At 50.1% G+C, this 15,563-nt stretch overlaps 1 protein-coding gene across 10 annotated transcripts in view; it reads right to left on the reverse strand.

Annotated features, from left to right (window-relative positions):
- Nucleotides 1-382: 382 nt before the first annotated feature.
- MRAS (muscle RAS oncogene homolog) overlaps nt 383-15,563 on the reverse strand; it is a 68,414-nt gene continuing 53,233 nt past the window's right edge. For all 10 annotated transcript variants that reach the window (XM_081574098.1, XM_081574102.1, XM_081574096.1 and 7 more), the window contains 4 exons: nt 12,462-12,615; nt 10,787-10,886; nt 5,353-5,432; nt 383-3,736 (listed from right to left, as the gene is read on the reverse strand). In XM_081574098.1, the coding sequence (XP_081430224.1) occupies nt 3,637-3,736; nt 5,353-5,432; nt 10,787-10,886; nt 12,462-12,615 (434 nt within the window). In that variant the 3' untranslated portion in view covers nt 383-3,636. The remainder of the gene's footprint in view (nt 3,737-5,352; nt 5,433-10,786; nt 10,887-12,461; nt 12,616-15,563) is intronic.

The raw sequence follows: 15,563 nt of genomic DNA on the forward strand, positions 1-15,563 counted from the left end.
TTCTAGGATCTGTCCTATGGATGCCCACACTTAGCTTTAGCTTTTGTCTGCTTAGGAAGCACACATCATTGTCTCATTCATAGGCTGGGAAGGTAAAGATTGAAGCAGGTAACTTACTCAAAGGCATATAAAAGTCAGAGGCAGAGCCAGAATGCAGGGCTGTTGGACATCAGGAGGCTGTGTCTCTAAACGAGTGCTCACCTGCCTTCATCCTCTGGCTCCAGGCAGGGCAGGGACACTGCTCTTAGCCTCCCGTGGTCTCCTCCTCGCGTTAGATTTGCTCTGCAAGAGGGTGTCATTTTGGGCCAGACACTGACCACATATAATGTTCTCATCGAAACTTCAGGAATATTTGAGTAAGAGGAAATCAGAGAGACAAGAGTTCCTCTGCTTTTCTTTATTAATGAGTTGGGATACACAAAGACTTAATAAAAGTTACACAAAAGGCTCAAGCATCATCGAGATCTTCAGGCATCCCTTGTTTCACGACAACGGCCACCAGCGTCGACAACGGCTAACACTGTGTGATAGAAGCCGGGCGCTCACGGGCGCTCAGCAATTCAAGTGTCTTTCATTCTAGTAAGCCCTACATGGAATCCCTACTCCAATGGGGGCCGCAAAGGGAGGGGACCTGACTCTGGCTCTGGAGTGACTGTAACACGTCTGAGGGGTCAGAGCTGCCATGTGTTAGTGGGTCATGTCTCCTGGGAACGGGAGACAGGCCACACTAGGCTCACAGGCACTCTCCACAAGAAGATGGGGGGTGGGGTGGGGTGCACAAAGTCCTAATTGAAGCCATCCAGCGTCCCCTGTGAGGCAAAGTACCCTGTGAGGGGAAGTCAGTGGGCGTTACCCCAGGCGTGGGGGTGGGGAGGATGGCTCGGATTGCATGCCCTCTAAGGGGAGAAAAGGAGCCCTCCAAGGGAGGGGAGGGGCAGGACGTCAGAAGGAAATCTGTGAGCACACAGTGACAAAGGCAGGGGGTGGGGGGATTTCAGGAATGGTGTGCTCCAGGGGCATGAAGGTAGCACAATTCAAATGGAAAGCCAGTAGGAACACCAGAGTGTCACCAAAGACACAAGTCTCATTGGGCTCTGCACTCAGGGAGGAGCAAGGCTACTGGTTTTCCAAACTGACCCTGCCTGGTGCCCATGTGCTGGGGGTACCCCTGGGTACACTCTAACTCAGGCCTAGGTGGAAGCCGTCACTGCCTCAAGAGCCACAGTTCTCTAAAATGCAGAGAACCATCTTTCAAAAGTGTTATTTACCCATCGCAGCTGTGGGGGAAGTGAGGTCATGGGAAATGAAGGCGGACTATTAACTCAGCAGGGAGGCTGCTGAAGGCCATCCTTTACCGTTTCTTCCTTCAGCATCGTGGGCTATGTGCCGAGTGCAGGAGAGATGCCCTGGAAGATGGGGCTGTGGACTGGGGTAGATGGCACTGCCCTAATTGGGGGAGGGCCCAGAAGCAGCTGGAATCCCCTTGTCTGGTTACATTCACAGCTAAGGGCTTCATTCTAAGTCAACTGGTCTGCTTCCAACAAGACTCCCCAGGGCCATCAGGGAACTGCAGGCTCCACAGTGGATAAGGGTGCTGGTGGAGGTCCACGCCTGAGAACTTTTCACAGTGGATGCTGCCCTGTGGGCAAGGCTTCCTGGCCCGCTCCACGACTCTCTCCATCACCGCATCGCCATCCTTCCTTCTTCCCTCTGTCTTGCCTCTTCCTCATCTCCAGTTTACAGCTGCCACCCAACTGTAACTGGGCTGCTGGGATGTGGCCCAGAGGAGCATAGCGGTTGGAAAGGGCCTTGTCCTGTCAGTGTTTAGAAGGCCCACTAACATTACAGGGTCTTGGGAAGATCTGAATGCCTGAGCTGAATGTTCTTTGTTATCCTTCCTTTTCGACTAAGAAAAAAAAGGGCCATTTAGACAAATAATGAAGGCTAATTTTCCAACAAATTATTTTGTTCAGCAGCAGAGTCACTCTTTGGCTGTACCCCCCCACCCCTTCCCCCATGTTGCTGGTGACCTTGTTGAGTTAGGAACATAGCATATTTTCAAAACTAAAGAAGAATCCAGGTGTCTCCATGTCCAGCTGGGTGCTCACTTGCTCCGAAATTTCTTTCTCCAAGTGGTGGCCAGGCCACCTGCTAGGGATGCTCTAGTTTTCTTGGTGGCCTGATTTGTAACAGACAGAAAATAAGGTCACTAGCCGACTGCCTTGTCTTCTGACTCTCTCTCCGGGGTGTGCTGTGGTTCCTGCTGCCCCTCCACCCTGCCCCACCCCACCCCACCCCACCCCATCTGGCTCATACCAGCAGCACCTGAGAGGCAGGTGGGCATCGTCAAGGAGCTGGGGGCTGGCCCCTTGTAGAAACAGGTGCAGGGGAGCCATGTCATCACCCCAGCCTTTCTTTCTCTTCCAATTATAGTAAAGATACAAGAGGTTAATAAAAGTTTGTGCCAGAAAGGCAACCTGTAATACTAAGTTTGCAAATACTTCAAGGGGTTTTTGCTCATTTATTGGACTGAAGAAGTGAGTCAGTTGACTCAAAGGGAAAATGGCTTCAGGTCTTGGTGATATTTTAATAGGAACAGTATTGGATCATTTTTGGTGAAGACTTAGCACAAATTAGAATTTTCCAGATGGTGTCCATGTTAGCCGACTTCCATGTGGAGACCATTCACACCTGCTCAGTGTGTTTGTATCAGAGGCACCAGACAGCGCAGGTGACGGAGAACGCTCTCTGTCACAGCCGCTGCGAAGAGCACAGACGTTAACCCACAACACTTGAAAAAGAAATGAACACTTTCACAATGCCAATCAACTTGCTTAATTTATACATCTCTAGGTTAAGGTGAAGCCCTTTAAAAACCGATGTGCCAGCCTCGCTCCTCAGCAAAATAAAATTTTGTTTCATAATATCTGTATCCTGAACCACAGTAAAGCCTTCTGGGTAAACACATCTCTCTTCTCTCCAGTTTACAGGCTGTGAGTGGGGTCTGATTCTCTTGATCCTCCAGCCGGCGTCCCTGTGAACTCCCCAGTCTCTCGGTCACTCTACTTTCATACTGAGTTGAGTTTTGGCACGGCTGGGAAAGTTCAGTTAAAAAAAACCCACAATATTCCAGACGTGTTATCGGAGAGGTCTGCTGAAGACTTGAAGCTTCACCAGGCATTGGGTACAGACCCCTTTAATAAAATAATAACCCCTAAAATAATTTAAAAATCTACAAAAGACACCCAGGCTCAGACACTGTGGGCTGGGGGTGGGATTGGGGGGAGCTTGATCATGGCTTGTTTTTGTACATGGAGAAACACCTCCACATCAAACCCACACTATGGAGTTCAGAGAAACAACACAGCCACCAAGAGAGGGAGGGACCGGATTGCATCAACACAGGGGCTCGGATGCTGCTTTGTTCACCCCCGCCTCCTCGTCTCTGGTGAGACACCTGTGCCCCTCCAGAAAAGCCAGACCCTACCTCCTCCCTACCCACCCTCCCTCTCTCCCTTGCTGTGCCGAGTCCTCGGGCCAAGGGTCATGGTTAGAATGGTCTTCGATGCAGTTAGGCAGTGGAGCGGTCCTGAGGGCTGGCCAGTTCCCGGTCACTGTGCCCAGGGCCTTCGGCCATCACAATATCACGCACTGAAGTTTGTGGGTGCCTGTGGCCCGGTCTCCCCGCCATTTGGTTTTCTTCTTCTTCTTCTGGCTTTTTTCCGGAATCTGTTGCCTTTTGAGAGAACGAAGGACAGAATAGCAATGTTACATAGGGCTTTGCTTCTCCCTGCCTTCTCCTCCCTTGCTTGCTCCTGGGTCTGTGACTGGGAGGTCAGCTCTGGTTCTGGATGGGGAGTGGTTAGGGGATGGGGAGGGGTGAGGAAAGGGAGGCAGGGAGGGAACGTCCTGGTCCTGGACGCTGGAGGGGGAAGGCCTGGCCTGGAAAGCATCTCTAAGGCAGGCAAAGTGGGAAGGGAGAGAGGGCAGAGCAAAATCTGCCATCGAACTGGTGAGATTTCCTGATAACATGCTATGGCTACATTTATTTCCATCACATATAACATTAAGCTATGTTATATGTCACACAATGTTGGCTTCTATGTCTGTTTCATATTTTATTTTATTTTTTTAAAGATTTTTTTTAATGTGGACCATTTAAAAATTCTATATTGAATTTGTTACAGTATTGTTTCTGGCTTATGTTTTGGTTTTTTGGCTGAGAGACGTGGGAATCTTAGCTCCCTGACCAGGAATCAAACCCTTGCTCCCTGCATTGGAAGGTGAAGCATTAACCATTGGACCACCAGGGAAGTCCTGTTCATTTTTCCTATGGCTAAAACTTGCCCTTGGAACTAGGAGGTCCATAACTAAGACGTCACCCCCTCCCAGTGTGGTAGCATCTCCTAACACCAGGCAAACACCCATGAGAAAATAATTTCATGAGTGCAGGACTGCCAGCAAAAGCAGAAGGTGAAGGCTACCAACCAAAGTCCATGCTGGGGAATAATCAGAAAAGGAGGTTTTTGGGTGTGTGTGCATCAGTGTCAGTGTGTGCATGCACTGGGGGTGGGGGGCTGAGAGACGGCAGATCAGGAAGCGCATGGTTACAGCCTGCATGTGATTCCACAACTATGTGAAAGCCCTAGAGGTCCCCAGCATAAGACAACAGGCTAAATGCACGTCGTCTGCAAACCACTGGTTAGATGTCTCTGTAGGTTGAGGATTTTGGGAACAGGGAAGATAGAGGATGATGAGACCAGCCAGGAGGCTGTCTCTGTCATCTAAGCATGAGATGATGAAGCTTTACACCTAACTATGCAAAAGAATGTACAAGAGACCATGGCTTGGGTTTCTGACAGTCCTCGCAGACCGCCAGTGTGTAGGGACTGGTGAGGAGACACATGTGCAAAGCCTCTGTAACTGCAGCCTAGGAATCGGATGCTGGTGGTTCAGCTAAAATGTCAAGGGGTGCTCTGACGTCAGGGAAGAGGGGAGGGCCTACATTTTACTGAGTTGGCAGCTTTGGTGTCAGGAGAGCCTGGGATTGGGGCGGGGGACAGGATGGAGGCACTGCCCAAGGGGAGTCTGAGCTGCAGGATGGAGGAGATCCAGGGAGGAGGCTGTGCTGGTACCTCCAGCAGGAGAGCACTTTGTTTGCTTGTGGCTCCATCCATAGGGAGTAGGGGAAGGCGCAGGTGGGTGGGGAGGACAGAGGTGGACAGGGGCATAAGAAATCCAGAACAAGGCCCAGAAGAGCCCAGCCTGGACAGGTGCCCCCGTGCTCCTCCAGCCCTCCCTGTGCCCATCCTGCTGCAGAGGCCCCGCTTCCGGGTGGCAAGCCTCACTCACCTAATTACTCTAACCAGGTCGTGGAAGGCTTTGTCGACGTTGAGAGGTGGGTCCTTGGCACTGGTTTCTATGTACGGAATCTGGAAGGCAAAGCGGAGTCACTGAGATACACAAAGCCCTTTTCCCTAAAAATGCAAAATTCTCAGAGTTCCCAAGGAACCCTGCAGAGCCTCCTGGCACCTACAACCTCAAGCCTTGGGTGGCTTCTCACTCTTTATTGACTTATTATTGCTTTATTTAGCAGCTGTGTGGGTTTTATTTTTTTAATTAATTTTTGTTGGAGTATAGTCACTTTACAATGTTAGTCTCTGCTGTACAGGGCAGTGAACCAGCTATATGTTTACATATAGCCCCTCTTATTTTGGATTGCCTTCCCATTTAGGTCATGACAGGGCATTGAGCAGAGCTCCCTGTGCTGTACAGTAGGTTCTCTATGGTTTCTCACTCTTTAAAGTTGGAAAGTTTTCCTGACGGCTTTTCTGACTCTCTCTTTGTTCTTGGTTCACAGCGATATTTCAGAGCCCCCTAAAAATAGAATGAAAAAGACCTTTTTATACACTTGAAGACTAAAGACTGTTTCATTTATCAAACTGACATTATGTTCTGATTCTATTCACTTTCCTCCCCAAAGTCTATTTCTGTGCCCTGGGGGATCCTGCCCCTTTTCCCAGGTCCTCCTGAGGGGATGTGGGTGGGAAAGGGGATGGCCCTGGGCAGGACTCTGCACCCTGGTGATTCTGGTGGTCTGTGCATCCCTTCTGGTCTCCAGCAGCCTGCCTGGCCCAGCTCTCTCTTGGTGTGCATCTGTGAGCCCAGAGCTCAGTATGTTTACAGACGGCTCGTGTCTGCATGTTTAGGACTGAGGAGTCACCATCCGCTGGAGGGTGGCAGTAACTGGGAGACGTGGTTGAAGGGACCTCATGGGGCCATGTCTACCCCAAGCCTTGGGCTGGCACAGGGAGGAAAACAAAGCCTCCATGAAGTCAGGACAGAGACTCCTCCTTTCATAGGGACCCCAAAAAAGCAGGAGGCACACCCCCACTTTCCTAACAAGTGGAGAGACTGTGGGCTCCAGACAGCATGCACTGGCCTCCCTAGATGAGATGCAGGCAAGCCAATCGTGATTAGACTGAAGAACTCTGGTAGTTTTTACAACTTTTTCCTGATTACAAAATTAAGACATTTCACTATTAACACATTTGAAAAAAACACAGCAAAGAAAATAAAAATGACCGACAGGTTAAACCTGGGGATAGGGGAAGTTGTCATCTTAGGGGGGGAGCAGGTTGTAAATGATTGCCCAGAACACATCAAAAAGTACCTTCCCACCAATGATCATTGCAGGAGATCAGATGTCCACACATTGCAGTGGCTTCGAGCAGGGGTCTTGCTCTACTGACCCAGACACAAAGAGCCGAGCACAAAGGCCAGGGCTCAGACCTTCGAAATTTCCAAACTTCCATTCGACAAATATTTGAGCCTCTGATAACCCTGAGAGGAGCCTGCCTTCCACTGAAGGCTTTTAGGTTGTAGGCTCCTCACAGAGGTGACTGTGGGCTGTTTGGCCTCCCAGGTCTCAATGTCCCTGACCTCACTAATCCTCACGTTAACCTGCTGAGGTAAGCAAATTAGCTATCTCCATTTTGCAGCTGGGGAGACTGAGCTCAGAGTGGTGATGTATTTGCCCAAGGCCACACAGCAGCCAGCGGAGGCTCAAGATCTGGACCAGGAACACCTTCCACTTCCTGCCTGGCCTGACGCGGACAGGTAGGGGTGCTGAGGTCCACTCCAGAGCCTCTTCTAAGCATGATAGGCACCCCAATAGGTACCGGGAGCTGGAGTCCTATTCAGTCTTTTGAGGGCAGAACAGTGTTCTCCCCTGTGGACATCCAGGGGGCAGGGACCTACCCGGAGCCTCTGCATCCTGTTATCCTGCCAGCTTGCATGTCCCAGGTTCCTAGGGCCAGACCTCTGCTGCCTGCCCACCCCCTCACAAGCACACCAGCTGTAATATCCCTGGTCTTCAGACACTGCCACCTTTTTTCTGGGGAGTTCAGCCTCTGCAGAAACACTGATGTGCATTATCTGGGTTCTTAGAATTCTAAGATTTCGTAGCAATAAGACTTAAACTAAGGGAAATCGTGCAACAAATGGTAATAATGTTTGGCTCTACTAAAGGGCCAGGAAATGCCACCTTCATGCATTGAGTGGGGGTGACCTGCCTTGGTCAGCTGAAGAGGAACTTGCCTTATGAGCTCTAAAATTAGGACAGGAGCTAACAAGGTCATGTGGTCTAATGATAAATGAGGTGGCAGCATTTGCTGTAAAAGCAACATTAGCTGAGACACTGGAGACCTGGATTCCAGTGGGGGTAGGTGGGGTGCACCAGCCCTCTGTGTCTCATTATCTGTTACCTGAAGAATGCGGCTGCTGCTACCCCTGCATTGCCCCCTTCCCGCCATCCTTACCCACCCACCCAGAAGGGGTCTGTGAAAGCCCTCAGCATCAGCTCACTATGGAGTCTTTGGGATGGGATAGCTCCTGGCCTCTGTTTAGGATGTTGGCTGGTAGAGAGGTGGGTGCTTTCTGAGGTCTCAATCTAATTCTAAACCCAGCGGTCAGTTCAGTGCTCACCTGGAGACTTCTGAGCACACCTGTCTTGGTTGATCACTCCCTCTTCTTTGAGGCATGTCCTTTTCTTGGCTCTCAAGACCTCACCGTGGTCCTCACACATCACTGACCACTCTGTTGCTTTCCCTGCTTCTGCTCATCTCCCCTCATGCATGGCACTGAAGTGTCCCCAACCTCAATCCCAGGACTCTTGCCCTACCTACAGGGGTTTCATGACTTTTTTCCCCTTGGGTTTCAAGGCATTTTTTTCTTTTTCCATGTATATAAACATATAATCATAAATGTACACATAAAATTGAGGTATAATTGACATACAACACTAATTTCAGGTGTACAACATAATGATTTGGTATTTGTTGTTGTTGTTCAGTCGCTAAGTCATGTCCAACTCTTTGCCACTCCCATGAACTGCAGCACACCAGGCCTCCCTGTCCTTCACTATCTCCTAGAGTTTGCTCAAACTCATGTCCATTGGCTCAGTGATGCCATCCAACCATCTCATCTTCTATCACCCCCTTCGACTTCTGCCTTCAATCTTTCCCAGCATCAGGGTCTTTTCAAATGAGTTGGCTCTTTGCATCAGATGGCCAAAGTATTGAAGTTCAGCTTCGGCATCAGTCCTTCCAATGAATATTCAAGGTTGATTTCCTCTAGGATTGACTGGTTTGATCTCCTTGCTGTCCAAGGGACTCTCAAGAGTCCTCTCCAGCACCACAATTCAAAAGCATCAGTTTTTTGGCACTCAGCCTTCTTTATGGTGCAACTCTCACATCCATACATGACTACTGGAAAAGCCATAGCTTTGACTATACAGAACTTCGTTGGCAAAGTGATCTCTGCTTTTTAATACACTGTCTAGGTTTGCCATAACTTTCCTTCCAAGGAGCGTCTTTTAATTTCATGGCTGCAGTCACTGTCCACAGTGATTTTGGAGCCCAAGAAAAGAAAATCTGTCACTGTTTCCATTTTTTCCCCATCAATTTGCCATGAAGTGATGGGACCAGATGCCATGATCTTTGTTTTTGAATGTTGAGTTTTAAGCCAGCTTTTCACTCTCCTCTTTCACCCTCATCATGAGGCTCTTTAGTTCCTCTTCACTTTCTGCCATTAGGGTTGTGTCATCTGCATATCTGAGGTTATTGATATTTCACCTGGAAATCTAGAGTTCCATATCTGGTTCTAACTGTTGCTTCTTGACCTGCATACAGGTTTCTCAGGAACCAGGTAAGGTGGTCTGGATTTCCCATCTCTTTAAGAATTTTCCACAGTTTGTTGTGATCCACACAGTCAAAGGTTTTAGCGTAGTCAGTGAAACAGAAGTAGATGGTTTTTTGGAATTTCCTTCTTCAGCCAGGAGTCAGGCCATGTCTCTCCTCACTCAGAACCCGCCAGTGGTCTCCCCCTCACTCTGAGTGAAAGCCCTTAAGGCCTTAACCCACTGCACCCTCCTTGCTCTGACCTCGCCTCCTGTTACTCACCCCTCCTGTTCCTTCTGCTCTGGCCTCCTTTCACCTCCCTGCTGTTCCTGAACTCCCACAGCAGGGTCTTTGGACTGCTGGATTATTCCTCTGCTGGGACAGTCTTTCCCCAGATATCCAGAGGACCTGCTCCCACATCTGCAGTCAGTCCTGGCTGACATGCACCTTCTAGCAAGGCTTTCCCTGATCACCTATTTGTAAAAGTGTGCCCCTCCCCCACTCCACGTTCCCTCCCTGCCTCCCTAATTTACCTTCCCCCAGAGCATGTTACCTTTGGGCACACTCTAATTTACTTTGTTTACTTATTTTTTTAAAAAGCTCTGTGTGTTTTTTTTTTTTAATTATTTATTTGGCTGCATTGGCTGGATCTTAGTTGTAGTATGTGGGATCCAGTTCCCTAACCAGGGATGGAGCCCAGGCCCCCTGCATTGGGAACTTGGAGTCTTAGCCACTGGACCACCAAGGAATTACCAGGTTTGTTTATTGATTGTCTTCTGTCACTAGAAGTAAACACCTGAAGCATGGAATTTTGTTTTCTAGGACACAGGAAGGTTGAATGAATATGTGAATAAACACAGAAGGCAGAGACAAGCAAAACTAACCCACAGTGAACCCTTTCCTCTACTCACAGAGCTAGGCCTACCAGGCAGAGGGAAGCGATAATCCTGTAGACTTCCTGGAAGGCTAGGTGGATGTCTACATAACTGACTAGTGAGGCCAGGGCATGGCTGGGCCAATGCGGGGGAAGGGTGGGAAGAAGTCCAGTGACCCCACCATCCAGTGGGTAAAGGGGCATCACAATGGATAGAAAAAAAAAAAACTTAAAGATGTCTCCTGACATGCACTGTGGGCTGGGCCAACCTGGGTTTGATCACTTCCAAGATGAAGACAGTAGTGCCTACATCCAAGTGTGGTAGCCGGGAGTAGATGCTCTCCCAACACAATGCCTGGCATGAGCAGGGCTCAGTGAAGGCAGCTGATCTGACAGTTCCGAGCACAGTGAGGTGCTGGCTCAGAGACAGAAGCCAACTCTTTTCATGGCCCAGTGATGAACCTGCCACGTCAGGGCCAGGGTCAGGGCCCTCCCCAGAGCAGGGCCTCTACTGACTGACAAGGACGTGCTTTCTCTCTAGGTTGGCATCTTCTTTCACAAAATATCCCACACTGCACATGCCACATCTCTATGGAATCCAGCCCATGACCTAGGTCTGCGTTCCATTCCCACAGACCAGGACTGCAAGAGTGAAGTGATGTTGACATCCCCTAAGCCCCCTACTCCAACACACACACACACACACACACACACACACACACACCCCACCTACATTGTGTTTGGTCGCCATTTCTTTTCCTTGCTCCCTGGTGATTTTCCTCAAATGCATCAGATCGACCTTGTTGGCCACCAGGATCATTGGGAATGACTCCCTGGGGAAAAAAGGAACAGTAGCTCGTGAGCAGCCCCTGGTGAAGGCGGGGCGCCCTTGCCTCAAGCCCGACACAGCTCACAGCACCTTCCTATGGGCCTGAGGCTGACTTCCGAGTCTTTCCTTCCACATCTCCAGGGATGAAAGAGGGGCCTGCGGGCTGCTGGCTGCCTTGGTTTGAAGCCTCATGCCTGTTGCAAGGTGAGTGGGGACCCTCCTGGGAATCCCGTGGCTTTACAATGTCTGGCCAGTGGGTGGGTTCCTGGGCCCACTTCCTCCCATCTCCCAGTCACCGTGACACACGCCCATGCAGGCCATCATGCTGTGGCCATCAGCAATGACTCGTGAAGAACACCAGGGCCAGGGTGGGCACACAGCTCCCTCTCAACAATGACAGCTACAAAATCAGGATGGCTCCCAGGAGAGTCAGGAAGGATCCGGAGGCGTGTCTGCCTGAAAGTTTCCAAAGGACACATGTGGCCAGGCTCCTGTCCCGAAGTCAATGAAATGCTCGTCTCACAGCATCTTTGTCAGCAGTGAGTACTTTCATTAAGAAGTTGTAATTTGATGGGTGAAAAATGGTACTTTATCCTGCTTTCTTGCACTTCTTTGATTAGCAAGAAAGTTGAATATCTTCCCACATCTGTGTCATTTTTGTTTTCTCTTTAGAGATTCCTATAGTCAAGGGTTTAACCCACATTTATCTCTTAGAACTTTATGTGTATGTATGTGTACATGTATATAAGCATGTATACCTTTATCTTAAAAAGTTACTAACACTTTGCCTTTAAGATAGGTGTTAACTGGACTTTTCAAATTTACTGAGATTTGTTCAAAACTCCTATTAGTTTGTCCTTTTGTTTTTATACTAACCTCTTTAAGAGCCAATTAACTGAAAAGACCAGTTGGACTTACAACAATTTCAAATTATTTAACTACTTCACATTATGCTAAGGAAAACATGAGCCTTTAACTGTTGCTATTGTTTAGTTGCTAAGTCGTGTCTGACTCTTTTGCAACCCCATGGACTGTAGCCTGCTAGGCTCCCCTGTCCATGAGATTTCCCAGGCAAGAATACTGGAGTGGGTTGCCATTTCTTTCTCCAGGGGGTCTTCCTCATCCAGGGACTGAACCTGCATCTCCTGCATTGGCAGGCGGATTCTTTACCATTGAGCCACCTGTTAAGCCTGAGCCTTTAATTAGGGGCTTATAAATCTCACAGTCAACTGTGATTTAACCAATTACAACGTACACTGGAGAGAAAATTCACTTTTTCTTTGGCTGTAATAAAATTTGGTTTAAATTTGAGCTGAAAAACAGATGTTATTTATGATTCCTTGAGTCATCAGTGGGAACAGTTTAGGCAAGATGGGAGGGAGCCAACCCGTCGAGGCCATGGATGCATGTCGACCCCTCTGCCATGTGGAAAGGACTAGGGTGGGAGCTGGTGGGAGTTGGAGGAACCAAGGGCTGAATTCAGTTCTGCTCCTTGAACCTCGGCTTTCATCTAAAGATCTGAGACAGACAGACAGACAGAGCCTACCCTGAGCCAGGCGTGGGGTGTCCTGGCCCTCACCTGTCCTTGACGCGCAGGATGAGCTGGTGGAAGCGGTCTACGTGCTCGAAGCTGGCCTTGTCCGTGACCGAGAAGACGATGAGGAAGCCGTCCCCTGTGCGCATGTACTGCTCCCGCATGGCGCTGAACTCCTCCTGTCCGGCCGTGTCCAGAACTGTGGTGGAAGGAGGCCACTCAGGGGCTGGAACCATCTGTCTGGGAGCCCCTGGGGCCTGCAGACCCCCGGGCTACAGCTGCGCTCCCCGGGGTGGCTTCATGGAGCTGTCTCCACGAGGCCCCGGGCTGTGCTGTCAGGATCCAGCAGGGCCTCGGGCACCTCAGTGTGAGGCTCTGACTGACTCATTTGAGGACCCACTTATTCTACCCCATGGTGCTCCCTGGGCCTTAATTCTTGTCTAAAGAAAAAGCCTCATGAAGTCAATGATCACCTCTGTGGCAGAACTCCTCAGGAGTCCCCAGACCCAGGACTGGAGCCCTCAGCAGCCCTTACAAGCTGAGTCTTGGGGAGGTCAGCTGACTCTCTGAGTCTTTGTTTCTTCATTTGTAAAATGGACACAGTGCCTCTACTTGGCAGCCCCTTGGAAGGAGAGGCCCCAGACAAGCCTGCGGGAAGCCCGAAGATGCCTTCCCGGGTCAGAAAGGGTCCCCAGCTGTGTGTGCACAGACACCAGCCAGGATCAGGGGCAGCCCCCTAAGAGCCAGGGCCTTTGCCACCAAGCATGGGGCTGCTGCAGGCCTCCTGGGATCTGGGAACTGAGGCAGCTGGGGAGACAGAGGCTGGGGAGACCATCTCCCCACAGGCTCTTCCCCTCATCTTCCCCACCCCCCACCCCATAAGCCTATTCTCCAGAGATAAAGGTTCTCCCTGATTGTTTCAGAGGTCACAGCCACAGCTGGGGGAGTCTCTCTTTAGACCTGCAAGCCCAACAGGCTCCAGGCCCATGGGGGTTGTGAAATTTAAACCCTTCAGCGGCTTGCAAACTTCTGCTGCCTGCCACCCCTCACCATTACCCCAGCTCTCGACCTCTGACCACACACCTCCCCTCTCCTGGAGGCCGTGGAGCAGCTGGTTACAGATTCTGAAGTCTGATTCTGGGCTGAGTCTGGCTCCTCATTCCCAGAGTGCGACCCTGTGCAAATTCACTTCTCTGTGCCTCCTATCCTTAAAATGGGGCTCGTCAGGGTTGTCCTGAGTTAATATACTAAGGCCATTAGAGCAGTGCTGACACAAAGAAGCCCCTTAGGAGCCTCTGCTATGAGTATCCATCCTCTCCTGGGGCTCCTTTCCCCAGCCATTCCTCCTCCCTGCTCCTTTTGCCTTGGTGAGCTGATACTGATTCACAGAATACTGATGCCTCAGCCCTGACTCTCCACCCCCATAAAGGCCTTTCATGGTTCTGTTCTCATTGCCCATTTAAAAGGCCCCTGGCTGGACTGTCAGTTCCCAGAGGCAGGGACCTGGTCTGTGTCTTACCCATCTACTCGGAGCCTGGCATAAATAGTAGTCAACAGTAGCTGAGTGAATAAATGAATGTGAAGTCTATTCACTTTCATTTGTTCATTTATTCAAGAAATATTTGAGTGTCTACTGCGTGTCAGGAAGTGTTCTAGGCACTATGCATACAGGGGAATGGGGCAAAATCCTTGCTCTCATGTGACTTATAATCTAATAGGAAGACAGATAAACAAATGAATGGATACTGTAATTTCTAGTAAAGATGGGTACATACTAGGAACAGTAGTGCCAGTTGGAGGTAACTGGTGGAAGTTGGTGTCATTTTGGATAGGGAAGGATGGCATCTCTCCTTCAGGAGAAGCTTTTGAGCAGTGACTAAATGATGCGGGTAGGGAAGCCATGTGGCCAATGGCAAGAGCATTCCAGGCTGAGGGAACATGGTGGGTGGAGGTGTGCAAAGGCAGGCCAGCTGAACTGGGGAAGTGGAGGGACTGGTGAGTGGAAGATGGGGGGAGGTGGGGCAGGTCAAGGGTGGGTGGGACTGCTGCATCTGGGTAAGGCTGACTTGATTCACTGCAGAGATTGGGCAAAAGAGAGAGATGATCTATAGGACATTTGAAAAGTTTACCCTGGTTGTTGGGGAAATCCAGACCAAGAGTAGAAGCAGGGGCACTAGGTAGAAGGTTATGCAATAATCCAGCAAGACAAGACGGAGAGCTGGACTGAAGGTGGGGTGAGGTGGATGCTGTGAGAAGTGGCCAGATTCAGGCCACTATCTAAGACAGAGCCAACAGGAGCAGGGTGTTCTGGAGGGAAACATGGGGACGTGGGGGTGAGAGAGAAGAGCATTGAGGATGGTGGCTGTGTGGGGCCTGAGCCGAATGAATGGTGGTATCATATCCTAAACGGGGGAAGATGCTGAATAACAGGGTTGGTGGGGGGGTGGGTGGGGGCTTAGTTTCTGACACACTTCAGAACCTCTCAGACAGGTATGTGGGACTTCAAACAGGCATTTGGAGACTTAAGTCAGAGAAGTAGAAGAGGGGCAAGAGATACAGACGTAGGAGTTGCCAGTGTGTGGACGGCCAGGAAAGCCATAGCACAAGCTAGTCAGGACCTCCAGGAATCCACATCTCAGGCAGACACTGTGAGATCATGCCTGAGAAAGTGACCTTGTCCCCACAGCCTGTCACCCTGCACATCCCCCTGAGTCACTCGGCAAGGCAGAGGGGCAAGGCTTGGTGGACACAACGGACACAAGCTGTACCCCACACATAAGAGCCTGGGTCTCCTCATGTATGAAAGCAGGGCAGGGCACCTGGGTCTTCAGGTCCTTTAAGTTCTGACATCCTATAATTCTTTGGTTTGGATATTAATAATAAATGAAGAGGTTAAGAAAATAAGATCTACAGCTGAGGACCAGTGGGGAGACTGAGGCAGTTTCCCCAGTTTCCTTGGGAGGAGGGATGAAGACTGACCTTCACCCAGAGGGAGTGAATCCCACTCAGAACTGCAGTCAACAAAACAGATGCAAATAGCATGGATTTGAGGCTTCCCTGGTAGCTCAGATGGTAGAGCGTCTGCCTGCAATGTGGAGGCCCCGGGTTCGATCCCTGGGTCAGGAAGATCCTCTGGAGAAGGAAATG

This window comes from Giraffa tippelskirchi, chromosome 2 (assembly GCF_054371585.1).
Source record: "Giraffa tippelskirchi isolate mGirTip1 chromosome 2, T2T-mGirTip1v1.2.pri, whole genome shotgun sequence".
NCBI classification, from domain to species: domain Eukaryota; kingdom Metazoa; phylum Chordata; class Mammalia; order Artiodactyla; family Giraffidae; genus Giraffa; species Giraffa tippelskirchi.